Source organism: Trichechus manatus, unplaced genomic scaffold (assembly GCF_000243295.1).
Source record: "Trichechus manatus latirostris isolate Lorelei unplaced genomic scaffold, TriManLat1.0 scaffold00063, whole genome shotgun sequence".
Lineage (NCBI taxonomy): Eukaryota > Metazoa > Chordata > Mammalia > Sirenia > Trichechidae > Trichechus > Trichechus manatus.
Genome location: NW_004443999.1, coordinates 9,028,641 through 9,043,170, shown reverse-complemented (window position 1 = coordinate 9,043,170; position 14,530 = coordinate 9,028,641). Strand labels below are relative to the sequence as shown.

At 42.2% G+C, this 14,530-nt stretch overlaps 1 protein-coding gene across 7 annotated transcripts in view; it reads right to left on the bottom strand.

The window, feature by feature from the left end:
• Positions 1 to 13,360, bottom strand: part of ZNF532 (zinc finger protein 532) — a 79,380-nt gene extending 66,020 nt beyond the window's left edge. For all 7 annotated transcript variants that reach the window (XM_023733997.1, XM_023733999.1, XM_023734001.1 and 4 more), the window contains exon 1: positions 10,897 to 13,360. In XM_023733997.1, coding sequence (XP_023589765.1) covers positions 10,897 to 13,275 — 2,379 coding nt within the window. In that variant the 5' untranslated portion in view covers positions 13,276 to 13,360. The remainder of the gene's footprint in view (positions 1 to 10,896) is intronic.
• Between the last annotated feature and the right edge of the window lie 1,170 nt (positions 13,361 to 14,530).

Below are 14,530 nucleotides of genomic sequence, written 5' to 3'. Positions count from 1 at the left end.
ACCTTCACCACACAGTCATTAATCTCACGCAGAGAATTATGTCTGAATTTCCACAGACATCATAGAATTTCTTATACTTACTTGGGAATAAAATCAGTATTTTCACAGTAAGTCAGAAATATATATATACAATATATGTGACATACATATATTCACATATACCAAAAGAAAGTAAACCCGTTGCCACTGAGTCATTTCCGACTCACAGCAACCCTACAGGACAGAGAAGAACTGCCCCGTAGGGTTTCCAAGGAGCAGCTGGTGGATTCTAACTGCAGACCTTTCGGTTAAGAGCTGAGCTCTTAATTACTGCACCACCAGGGCTCCTAAATATATATTAATATCGTAATATATTCTACCATGTGCCAAGCAGTGAGCTAGGCACTTTAAATCTATTATCTCGTTCAAGTCTCATAAAAATCTGAGGTTAATAATAATATCTCCATTTTACAGATGAGGAAATGAAGCTTAGAAAAGGAAAGAAACTCCCTCAAGTCCTACAGTTATTAAGTGGAATAATAATAATAATTCCAAGGCCTGTGATGGAGGGGTCTGTGAGATGACGGGGAGGGGTTATAAGATATAAACAAACAAAACCACGAAGAAGAAACAGGCACTAACAAATAAATATGAACGCCAACGATGATAGTTTTATGTTAGGATGATGGGTCACTCCCCTCTCCCCCAATTTCTCTTTTTTCTAAAGTTATGTGGTTATACTACTTTTAAAATAGGGAAAAACCAATAAAAAGAAACTCTAAAAAAAGAAGATACAGTGTTTTCTAAAAGTCAAAAATCATTTTCACATTATCTTTCATCAAAATATATTAATAATTTCTAATACATATAAAATTCCCAATGAATTGCTTAAATGATTTTCCCTATCAGACATTTGTTATGTGTATACTTATAACTATATGATTAGTTATGGGTATGTTAGTGGGAGAGACCAAACCAAACCAAACCAAACCCCTTGCTGTGGAGTCAATTCTGATTCATAGCAACACTACAGGACAGAGCAAAATTGCCCCATGGGGTTTCCAAGGAGGGGCTGGTGGATTCGAACTGCCGACCTTTTGGTTAGCAGCCCAGCTTTTTAACCACTGCGCCACCAGGACAGTTTTGTTAACAGATTAACTAAAATAAGTATCAACATTATTCAATTCAAAAGTCTTCAGTATACCCATACAATGGAATATTATTCAGCTGTAAAAAGGAATGACGTTCTGATACATGTTACCACATGGATGAACCTTGAAAACATTATGCTACATGAAAGAAGCTAGTCACAAAAGACCACATACGATTATACTCATATGAAAAACCATGTCATCAGTTGAACTGTGTCCCCCAAAAATATGTGTCAACTTGGTTAGACCATGATTCCTAGTATTGTGTAGTTGTCCTCCATTTTGTGATTGATATAATTTTCCTATATGTCATAAATCCTAATCTCTGCCTGTGGTTAAGGAGGTAAAATTGGATTATGCCGAAGAGGATTAGGGTCGGAGGTAACGCCCTTGTTCAGGTCACATCCCTGAGCCAATGTGAAGGGAGTTTCCCTGGGGTGTGGCCTGCACCACCTTTTATCTTAGAAGAGATAAAAGGAGAGGGAAATGAGCAAAGAGTGTGGGGACCTCATACCAAGAGAGACACACTGGGAGCAGAGGGCGTCCTTTGGACTCGGGTTCCCGTGCAGAGAAGCTCCTAGTCCAGGGGAAGATGGATGACAAGGACCTTCCTCCAGAGCTGACAGAAAGGCTTCCCCTGAATTTGGACTTCTAGCCTACTAGACTGTGAGACAATAAACTTTTAAAGCCATCCACTTGTGGTATTTCTGTTATAGCAGCACTAGATGACTACGACAGACCAGAACAGAAAAACAGACAGAAACTATAGAAACAGAAAAGCAGGTTAGTGGTTGTTTAAACTCAGGGGTGGGGGTGGGGATGATAAACAGTTTCTTTTTAAGGTGACCAAAATTTTCTAAAATTGACCGCGGTGATGGCTGCACATATCTCAGTACACTGAAAACCAATCAACTGTACATTTTAAATGGGTGAATTGTATGGTATATGAATTATATCTCAATAAAGCTTTTTTTTTAAAGCCTTTATGAATTAAGTGTTGTTCACACACAGAAATCTCTGAATACAAAGACTATGAAAAATATTTTGGAGTGGCAGGGTCACTTTTCAGCATTTCAATACCAACCTCCTCCTCATACCAGTTCTTGGTGAGGAAGAGCGTGACCTTCACACTGCACTGTGAGGGCGGATGGCCCCCTGCCACTGACTTGCTGTGTGGATTTGCACTGACTCATTTCCACTGGCTCAGGCTTCTCAGCCACTTTACACAGAGAAGCACAAGGACAAAGCAGGGGCCAGTCTGGACTACAGCCCAGAAATCAAGATGCATTTATACTTTGTAACTGGTGAAATATGATAATGAGGTCACTGGGAAATCGTGTTGGATAGTTTAAAACCTTTAGTTGATCCATACAGATGTATACACATTCATATGTACACGCGGTACTCACTCCCACATTTCTATCTTTGTTTGCCTGCTTCCACTCCTTGCCTTCATTCCTTTGTGAGAAAAAGGATGTTATTTTTGGTTGTAGAAGTTCTCCCTCTGAAAGATGCTTACATGGTATCAGCAGTTTTAAACTCAGACGACATCATTCACTTAACTGCACTCCCTCAAGTTTATGCCCTGTACCTGCTGTTTGGGACAATGCATCATCTCTGCCTTGCGCAGCTTCCCTGGATACCCGCTGCCGTCCAGTCCATTCCAACTCATAGCAACCCTATAGGACAGAGTACAACTGCCCCACAGGGTTTCCAAGGAGCAGCTGGTGGACTCAAACTGCTGATTTTTTGGTTAGCAGGAGCGCTCTTAACCACTGTGCCACCAGGGCTCTAGCTTCCCCAGATAGCAGCGATCATTTTCACTGCACAAAGGAGTACATTCCACTAGCCTTTCTGGAACACTTCAAATTCACGGCAATGAATCACATTTTCTGGATCTGGGATAACACACAACCATGGGGACAGGCGAGGATTTCTTTGTGATCTAACAGAATCTGACTTTCCCTTTTTATCCAAAAAACTAAAATATGGCTTAAAATGCTAACTCTTCACTACATAGGTTGAGGTTACTTTCTAGAGAATCAAGCAGTTTAATGCAATAAACAAACCAAAAACCAAACCCATTGCTGTCAAATCGATTCTGACTCATAGAGACCCTAGGGGGACAGAGTAGAACTGCCCCACAGGGTTTCCAAGGAGTGGCTGGTGGATTCAAACTCTTGACCTTTTGGTTAGCAGCCAAGCTCTTAACCACTGCACCACCAGGGCTCCTTAATGCGAAAGAACCTGCCTTTGAATAGAAGAAAGTATAATAAAATGTGTTTAAATGGTTTCATATGTCTTTTGACATTTTAAATATGTCATCTGATAGTGAATATAACCTTTCAGTACTTCACTGATAAACAGCTAATTTCTACTCTAGGGTAGCCTCATTTGTCTTAGATTATTTTTTAAAGAAAGATATTAGTTTTCAATAGTCAGGTGATACTAGAAAGCTATAAGAATATAAAAGTGAAAAGTAACCATGTTTTATCCTTTACAACTATTCTTATTTAGCCTTCCCCACCCAATCCTGGCACTGAAATCGATCACTAGCACTCAAAGATGGGCCATGGGAAGGGAGTTGTTGTAGACTGAATTGTGTCCCCAGAAAATATGTTATAAATTTTAACCCCTACACCTGTCATAGGGGCCCTGCTAGCGCAGTGGTTAAGAGCCTGGCTGCTCACCTAAAGGTCTACGGTTCAAATCCACCATCCGCTCCTTGGAAACCCTATGAGACAGTTCTACTCTGTCCTACAGGATCAGTATGAGCCAGAATCAACCCTACAGCAGTAGGTTATACCCATGATTTTAACCTCATTTAGGAATGGGTTTTCTTTGTTATGTTAATGAGGCAGTATTAGCATAGGGTGTGTCTTAAATCCATCTCTTCTGAGATATAAAAAAAGGAGACAGAGCAAGCAACCAGGCAAACAAGCACAGATGGGGAAGACAGATGTCATACCACATGAAGATAAGCAAGGAACCAAGGAATAGAAACTTAAAGGAAACAAGCACCTTCCCCCAGATGGGACAGAGAGAGAACCTTCCCCTAGAGCCTTCTAGCCTCCTAAACTGTGAGAAAATAAATCTGTTAAAGCCACCTACTTGTGGTTATTTCTGTTATAGCAGCACTAGATAACTAAGACGGGGTGGTTGTTGTTAGGTGCTATTAAGTCGGTTCTAACTCACAGTGACCCTATGTGTAAAGGCCAAAACACTGCCCAGTCCTGCGCCATCCTCACAATAGTAGACATAGTTCTAGCAGGAATCAGAGAAGGTTAGGGCTCAGGTGAGGAATTATCAGAGTAACCCGGAAAGTAATTCTACAGGCTTCAACTCATATTTTAAGAAGAAAAAATAGCCTGGGAAAGGTACAGGGAGAAGGGTGAGAAAGGCTAGCAAAATGTGAGTAAATATAAATTTATGGTTAAATATCAAACAGACCAAAGCCTACAACAACCTGAGACATATTCTAATTAAAGCTCCAAAGGTCATAGACACTGCCAAGCTTATTAGTCAACCAAGATGCTAAGTAGGGCCCTGCTGGCACAGTGGTTAAGAGCTATGGCTAGTAACCAAAAGGTTGGGAGTTCAAATCCACCAGCTGCTCTTTGGAAACCCTATGGAGGAGTTCTACTCTGTCCTATAGGGTCGCTATCAGTCGGAATTAACTCGATGGCAACGAGTTTGGCTTTTTGGTTTCTGGATGCTAAGTAAATTGCTTCTGCCTCATAAAAGCAGTTTCATAATCTTGTCTATAATTACAAAATAATAATAAAGTATATCAGTTTATGTTCTGGCTTTCACTGTCATCCAATTTCACAATGAAACACAAAGAAAGTATTTCATTTCAGATCTTATTTAAATGGAAATAATACAAAACAATCATCATAGCAATACTGACTATATATATCTTTTGTCCCCAAAACTAATTGGTTTTGGTGGTTCTGTCCCCAAATCATTCTGCTACACGAAAATCCCTAATCATAAGAGTTGGCAGTTACATAAGCAAATTTCAGAAAGAAGGAGGGCCGACACAGACATAATCTACTAAGGTAATAATCACTGGAGAATACAGGCTTAAGTTAAGGGTTGATAACCCTAAAACAGGAGCTCTAGGTGGTGCAAATGGTTAATGCACTCAGTTGCTAACCAAAGGTTTGGAGGTTCAAGTCCACCAGTGGTGCCTCCTCAGAAGAAAGGCTTGGCATCTACTTCCGAAAATTATCCACTGAAAACCCTATGGGACACAGTTCTGCTCTGACACACACAAGGTCTCCAGGAGGTAAAGACAACTTGAAGGCAACTGGTTTTTACTGCAAGAGGGGTTTGACCCCAAAATATAAACTAGGACAGTAAGGACTGGATTTATATGACCAAAATTAAAATTAAGCATTTAAAAGAACAGGATCAAAAAGCAGAAGTCATGAGTCTTCAACTGATCATAATGATATATGAGGGAGGATAGTTCAGGCGGGCTCCATGTTTGAGACGAAACTGAGCAGAGTACGTCCAGAAATGAGAACTGGGTAGGGCTATTGAAAGAGAATTTAATATATTTGGTTTAGTTCCCAAAACTAAAATGAATCAGCAATCCCTAAAAATAAGGACCATTACAGATTAGACAACTTTACCTGCACTCTTGAAGCTGATTTGAACATATCTCAAAGAATCTAATTACCACATGATTCCTAACACACTTTCAACTTTAAAATTCTACACTTCTATATCTTAGGGAATCAACACGATGAATTGGAAAGAATAATGGACCAGCAATAAAGAAGAAACCTTGCCTCAAGTTCCAGCTCTGTCACTAATTGGGCATTTGTTTCTTCAATTGTAAAATAAAAGGGTTGACCACAGGACCTATGTCGTTAACTCTCTTCTATGGCTGTTGTGGATTCTACAGGTAGAAAACTGATTTTAACAATTAAGAGGTTACAGTATGCATTTGCAGTCTGCACTTGGCTCAACTTAGTCACGGTTTTACTAAAGAGGTGAAGCAATGACATTCCGATACACTGAAATATCAATTATTAAAACTATAGCCTTCAGCTCTTAAATATCTCATGGAGAGGAGAAGAAAAGTTTCTCTAGCCCCACTCCTTTCCTCAAAGTTCCCCCAAAGCAAGGATTATTAATTAGACAGGTCAGATTACAAACCCCCAACTGGGGCAGACCTACTGGCTTTAAAAAGTCAACCGCCATGTGCTCTATTTTCATTGCACTGCTTGGTTTACACAGCTGGAAAGGTCAACTGATTCCACCGCCCCTGACCCCCCATACTATGCCTTCTCCCACAGCAGCAGAAACTCTGTGTAAACCTGCTGCAGGTTCCTGAACCTCATCACCTACTGGAGTGCAATACAATTCCAAGACTTGGAGTCAGGAGAGCAAAGTGGGCCTTGAGCTAAACTGCATATTCCAACCCAGCTTCCAGCACAGCCCTGCACTGGGAGGTTACCAAGCACAGGGCCAGGTAATAATGAAGTGGTCCTGATTCCCTGCAGCAATTATTATTTTGTGTAGACCTCCCACAGGACCTCTGTAGGAGAAGGACCAACCAGTAAACAGAATTCAGCAAATACCACCATAACTCTACTTTCTCCCATTACATCCCGCAAAGTCTCAAACAGCTGTGCATGGGGAGATGGTGCAGGGAGAGTGGGCACTGAACAAGCACAGATGCAGCAGTAGTGACAGGAAAAGGGGCTCTTTGCTGCGTTCAGGGGTGTACCCTTGGAAAAGACAGAAAAGGATTCATTCAAAATATACCCACTGTTGTCAAGTCAATTTTGACTCACAGTGACCCTATAGGACAGAGTAAATCTGCCTCACAGGGCTTCGAAGGCTGTAATCTTTATGGAAGCAGACTGAGGGGATCAAATTGCTGACCTTTTGGTTAGCAACCAACTGTTTTAACCAGTGCGCCACCAAGGCTCCACTAAAAACATAAACTGGGTAAAAATATAAATGGGAGCAAATAAAAAATAAAAAGAGAACGGAGATAGTGATGGAGCTAAATGAAGAAAAGTTTCTTCTCAAGAGAAAAGCTGAGGTCTTATTTAAGGGGCTAGGATCAACAGATGGGAAATTAAAGAGAAAGACCCTCATTCCTAACTGCTTTTAAAATGGGGCTAGGAAAAAGTGATACGTGAACCAGGCAAGGAAAATGTCTGGATTCTGAGAACAGGGAAATCTTAGACAGCAAAATGGAATGTCATCCCCACAGGAAGCCTAATTCTAAAAAACGACTGAGAATAGCTGTCTGAACGCCTCAGGCAGAGAATCAGAATGCAATTATGGAATCACTCCTTGACAACAGGACAGCTACATTACAGTGTGTTTTTTTTTTTTTTTTTAAAAAAAAAAAACGAGTGAAACTTCTACTTCCAGAAAGATGAAGTAGATGTAACTTTTCCCGATTCTTTCCACAAAGTACAACTAAAAGCCCCGGGCATTATAAATAAAACAAACACAGAAAGTCTCTGAAAAGTAGAGAGAAGGCAGGTTGGCTTGGGATCTCAGGACCCCAGAATGATGTGATGGTGAGGTCCCTGTATTTCCTTTTGCCTCATATATCCCAGACTTAGAGCTGAAGAAGCTGGCAACCCAGTGGCCAACAGTCATAGCCAAAATAATAATAATAACCCTAACAAAAGCCTGCACTCTCAAGCCAAAAGACCAGGAAAGAGGCTGCCTAGCAAAACAGAAAACTTTTAGACAATTACTGCTCTACTCCATACAAACATCACAGAAAACCGTGACCCCACCCCCATCCATGCTAAGTCTAGGTGGAGCTTAGACTTCTACTCTCTGAAGGCTGTAATGAGGTGTCCCAATGCCCCTGCCCAGATAAGACAGTGGAGAAGGCCAGCAGGAAGGCGGCTCCCTAGTCTACTTGAGAGGTGGGAATTAGATCCCTGCCAGGTGATAGAGCTCCACCACCAGACCAGTCGGTATTTAAAAATCCCAAAAGAGAAATCTCCAGACCCAGATGGTTTCACTGGGGAAGTCTACCAAACATTTAAAGAATAATTAACACCAATTATACATTATCTCTTCCAGAAAATAGGAGGGAACATATCTCATTTGTGTAAAAGCAGTATTAATTTAAAGGTCCCTGGGTGGCTCAAACAGTTAAGTGCTCAACTACTAACCCAAAGGTTGGAAGTTCGAGTCCTCCCAGAGATACCTCAGAAGAAAGGCCTGGTGATCTACTTCTGAAAAATCAGCCACTGAAAACCCTAGGGAGCATAGTTCTACTATGACACACACGGGGTCGCCATGAATTAGAATCAACTCAGTGGCAACTGGTGACCTCCTGGAACTGTGGAAGAGACTGGGGGTTGGGTTAAACTGTGGGTGCTGAAGAATTAGAAACCATTCCACTTAAGGATGGTACAGGCTGCGGCTGCTGAGGAAGAAACCAGACTTCCCGCCGAGGTCTGAGTAAGACGCTTTAGCTGAGTCTGAGAAGAATGGGAAATTGTGCAGGGGGTATACTGGACTATGATCTATAATGAGAGAAAGGGACATGAGTAACAGGAAGAGTGTAATATGGGCATTTTTAAAGTTGCTAGCCCTGACGTGCCTAGCTATGCAGTTGGCTAAAGCTTATGAAATATTCATCTCTGTGAGCTGAGGAGGTGACTTAACTAAGCATAACTGGAGAGAGGAAAAACAACAGGGGTAAATGTCTGGCTTACTGTCTGCTTGACCTCAGAGTTCACGTATATCCTGTTATGACTCATTCCTTAGGATTCGAGGTGACACAGCCGACCTGCACATTTCACTTGTCCCAGGAAAATATAAAAATGTCCAAGAAAGCAACATATACAGGAAAAGATCTTCATCTCCTTCCCTGAATGAACAGTTTCACCCGTCTGACCCTAGTTTGGCTGCTGGGCCTAAAAGGTTAACAGAAAACAAAAACTGGAGGAATACAGGGAAGAAGGAAAGTTCCTACTTTTCTGTCCATGTCTGACCTTGTTCCTAGAGAAGGAAGGATTCCAAAGAAGGCAGACATATCTGAGGGTAGCCCAAAATGCCAGCAGACACAGATGTGAGCACACGAGGTGGTGGGAGACGGAGGCAGAGAATCCTCCTAAGCCAGGACACCATCTACTGCCCCACACCATTAACACAGCAGAACAGAAACAAGGGAACAGGACAAACAGAACTGAACACGTGGCTTCTTTTTTTTAACTGCATCCTTTTAAAATGAAAAGAAGTATTAGCCCTTTAATGAAGTGGTGACAAGATAAGAGGGTATCCAGCTAGATAGAACCAAGTATTCTCACTAGAATACGCTCAAAGAGCTACATCAATCACTGCTTTCTCGAGCTATTTAGCTGCTTCACTCTTCTCTTTGAGTATTTTACTGTCAGAGCAAATGAGATTTTTAACATCCAAAGCTCCAAGAATGTTGTCAAAACTCCTTGTGACTTCCATCTCCATTAAGCTGAAGACCCAGAGAAAAACTTCTTGAGATATTCTTGATCTTCTGTTTCCCAAACTCGAAATCCCACAAAGAAGTTAACTCATTAGTTGCCCTTGAGGAACGAATTACCAAGGCAGTACCATACTTCTGAAACACAGCATAAACCTCCTAATTAACAAAACACTGGAGGAGGAAAATGGGAAGGCCAGTCCACCCCTTGGGTCTTCATAAACAGAAATTTCACAGCCAGAGTACATTAGCTCAAACTAGTGCCCCCTTCCAATTTCAAAAGTATCCTTGTTTAGATAATAAATCATATGGTTTCCCTGGCTCAAACTTGCTTCATTCAACATTCAACATGCCCAGTTACTTCCAGAAAAAAAAAAAAAACCACTGCCATTGAGTTGATTCCGACTCATAGCAACCCTATAGGACAGAGTAGAACTGTCCCATAGGGTTTCCAAGGCTGTAACTCTTTACGGAAGCAGACTGCCACATCTTTCTCCTGCGGTGCAGCCAGTGGGTTTGAACTGCCAACCTTTTGGTTAGCTGCCGAGCACTTAACCACTGCACCATCAGCCTTACCTCCAAATAGGTAGCATGTATTTGTAAAACTCGGTTGCCTCATGGAGATAAGCAAATGACAGAGATAAAAGGCCACCGCCCATTGTGAAATGCATTTCACCACCATTAACATGCACTTCACTACAAAATAAAAAACTGCAAACACAACAGTATTCCATTTAAATAGAGATGAGTTTACCAGTAATTTGTAGCTTAAGTTTATTGCAGTGATGAATACTAACATCTTTGAAAATATTTCTTGGCCACCATAAAAGTGGTTCAGTACCAATTAGGTGCATTTTACTATAAAAGACTTTTCAATAACTATAAATAACAACGGTAATAAAAAATTCCCAAAACAGTCACTTGTAACTCAGAACTCTGGTGATGTAGCCTGACTTGCACATTGAATACAATGAAATGACACAATAAGCTAAATCTCAGACTAGCTACACATAGTCCAATGACCAAACAGTTAAAGAACTCCTTTACTTACTCTAAATCAAAGGTTCCATTAAGTATTCAACTAGTACATACAATTTATATCTGTAAGAATCATCTTCCCCAAAAAATGGTTTCTTAAAATATTCATGTTTCAACACTGTTTCTATTCTGTGAACACAATCCTTCCTCCCTCTCTTGTGTACACACACACACACACACACCCGTCCCCATTTAAATGAGCTCCACCCCTAAAATCAAGGACATCTTAAAGACTCATCACTGAAATGTCAAATTTAAATGATACTCTACTTGTCCACTCGTATCTGCAGCCTGCTGGAAATGTGTTGCAAGCGACGTCTCGTCCTGGAAAACTTCATTACACTCCAAACATTTCAGACTATGTCTACAGAGTTTGGACGGGTCTTCGTCTAGAGGCATAGCTGGAATGATGGGTGTGCTGGAAGGAGCTGATATGACTGTCCCAGTTATGCCAGACTGGATTTTTGTTACCGTGTGTGTGCCAGGTCCCACAGAGCTCTGCAGAGTGGAAGATGAAGCAGAAGTATTGCTTGTCGGAGAAACTATCATTTGATCTGCTGGGACTGGCTTTAGAATTAAGTGGGAGCACTGCATCACAACGCCTTTTTCCTTGTGTCCACGAGCATGGGACAGGAGGCTGCACTTGTTGTAAAAAACTAGGTTCTTTGTACAATGGTTACACGTCACTTCGATGCGCACGCTACGTCTGTCGTAGTGTTGGGTTAGACTCTTTTCGAGCGCAAAGGAGTCACCACATTCTAAGCACTTGTAACCACGCGTCGGTAACGTGATACCTGCATTAGCGGGAGGACTGAGGTTTGGGATGTAAACTGGGACTGGATTGACACTACTCAGCACCTTGTTGAAAGCTTCCACCACGGAACTCTGCAAGGAGGACACCACCTGGACTCGAGACACCTTCTTGGGTGGTTGTGAGGCTGCTGCATTGATTATTGCCTGCTTTATTTGTTGCTGAGGTTTGGTTAGCACTTGGCGGAGTTCAGAGGTGGCCTGGGCACCTTGAGGCAGGAGGTTAAGGTTGGCAAGGTGCACAGTCTTTGGCACAAGTTTGGCATTGGCCAGGCTGGATGCCGGCACCACAACGGTTTGCTGCTGTATGGCGTTGGCAGCTTTGATGATGGCGCTGCTGGCGCTCTGAACAGAGGCAGCAGATATGACCGTGGCTTTCACCGTTGTGTTGTTAGCGAGCTTCAAGTTAATGACTTGAGACCCTGCCGTCTTCACAGCGGAAACTGGGAGGAAGGCAGTGGCCACCGGCTTAATAGTGACCTGCTTGGGTGTCAGCTCCGCGGGGGAAACTGCATTGGTAACGACCGCCGACTGGAGAGGTGCCCTAGGAGGAGAGGAAAGGACAGCGGCCGAAGTTGGAGATGACAGAAGGGATGTCACAGATGCCATCATGGATGTCGCCTGCTCGGAAGGCTTTTTCCCAGAGTCAAGGTCGACTTCCGGCAGCACTCTGGTCACTGTTCTCTTTATTTCCCCAGATGAAGTCTTGATGGTCTTTATGCGCACTTTGGGAATGGCTGGTGTCGATCCCGCAGGAGAGGATGGTGAACCCTTGCTGCTGTTTTCACTCGAAACACTCCTGGGACTGTCCGGTTGCTTTATGGATGATTTCTTCGCCCCATCAATGAGACTCTGGGATTCAGGAGACTTTTCCATGGCTCTAGGACTATCGTTGACTTCTTTTGGTAATGGAGAGGATTCCCTTGAATTGGTCACCAGTTCTTTACAAGAGTCTGAAGCAGCCTTCTTAGCACTAAGTGCTGCAATTGCAGCTATACATGACGAGAGCTTGGAGGACGACTTTGTCTTTGACTGGGTGACACTGGCGAGGTTAGTGTCATTCTTCTCGGAGCTCAGCTTTCCATCAAGTACCCTGTTTTCAAGCACCTTTTCAGAGTTTTCCTTCAATTTATCCTCCACTTTTCTGACTTTAAAGGGTTCATAAACACTCAGATTTATAGAATTGGTTTCTGATTCTCTTTTAACAACTTTGTTTTTATCTATATTGCCTGAAGTAGAGATTCCCATTTTGCTTAAGTTTTCCCCTCCAAGTGCCTTTAGTTTGTCATAGTCCTGTTGGGAAACAGATCCTGTCAACACATTTGATCTAAAATTTGTACGCATCTCCTCTTTATCAGGGGGATCATCCACCTCTATCTTCTCGTCGTCATCAAACTCTTCGGCACTTGAGATAGGGCTAAACTGGCTGAAAGTTGAGTCTTTTAAAGTCACCTCTGAGGTAGGCACATCTCCTTTCAAGGACTTTGTCCCATCTTTACCATAACTGTCAAGAGAGGATGCTGAAAGGAACCCATTATGTAAGCCATTGCCTGTGGAGTTATGGCCATCTTTCTCCACGCCCTCGGAGGAATCAATGTTCCGAACATTCTTAACAATAACACTGACACCGACGTCGGAAGATGAAGGTGTATGGGAGTCATCATCTACGTGAGTGTTCTGTTTGATGTGGCTCTCATGGTCATCATGTCCAGACTCAATTGCTGCTTTAGGATCGACCATATCTGGGATGTCAAAGGCTGCCAGGAGGTCATCAAAGTCTGGGGTCTTCATATCCCCCATGGTCATGTGTTCTGTTAAAGGAACAGAAAATAATTCCATCAGCAAGTAACATCATGTAACAATGAGATAAAAAGCAAGTGGGTAACTGCACTTAGTGTAATACTCTGAAAATCTGAGTCCAAGTAGACAAATATCCACAGAATATGTAGAAAACATTCATAATTAGAGCTTCAACAGCAATTCCTCCAAAATGCTGTAGAGTATTACTGGTGTAAGGAGCCCTGATGGCACAATGGTGAAGTGCTCAGCTGCTAACCAAAAGGGTGGAGGTTCACATCCACCCAGCAGCTCCAAGGAAGAAAGATTTGGCAACCTGCTCCCATAAAGATTACCCATTGCCATCGAGTCCATTCCGACTCATAGCGACCCTACAGATCAGAGAAGAACTGCCCCCGCCCAGGGTTTCCAAGGCTGTAATCTTTATGGAGGCAGACTGCTACATCTTTCTCCAGAGGAACAGCTGGTGGGTTCTAACCACCGATCTCTCAGTTAGCAGCCAAGAGCTTAACCACCATGCCACCAGGGCTCCCCATAAAGATTACAGCCTAGGAAATTCTATGCGGGCAGCTGTATTCTGTCACATAGGGTCACTACGAGTCGAAACTGACTCAACAGTGCCTAACGACCACAACAACATTACTGGCATAGCTCCTATCTAACCCCAATGAAGCTGATTGAAACCGTTGTGGTAGAGAAAAGCAGGTTTTGGTGCAGCAAGTAAAAAATGGGTTATTTATCACTGAATTCATCATACTGTTTTCATAAAAAGCTACTTCCAAAAATATTTTAACCGTGACGGCATTTAATTCCACTGGCAAAATTATCGTTATTAGAGTCATCATCAGATTTGGTTCTATAATGTGTTTTGGGGTACCACGTTAAAAGAAATACATTATCATCAAAGAACCAATTACAGACTTCAATACTCATCCACAGAAGAAACAAGCATCGAAACTCACCACAGGATGTCTACTGTTAATAAAGTTCCAGCTGGGATTTTAAAAAAAAATCTCCAAGGAGCTGATTCCACCAATTTTTATTTAATCCTAATTTTCATCGTTGTTTCTCTAAATAAAACCTTGATTTAATCCTAATCTTAACATCTCCTGGCAGAAAAAAATCGTGTCTTTTCCTTCTCTCTTCCTACCTCCTTTTACTGGTTAAAGTAACAGACACCTGTGCCTTAATTACTACTCATCCAATGTAGCTACACCAGTGGGCCAGCAGCTGAAAAAGATCCTGCCATTAAATGACTCTCAGCAAGTTACAACAGGGACCAAAGGCAGGGCAGAGC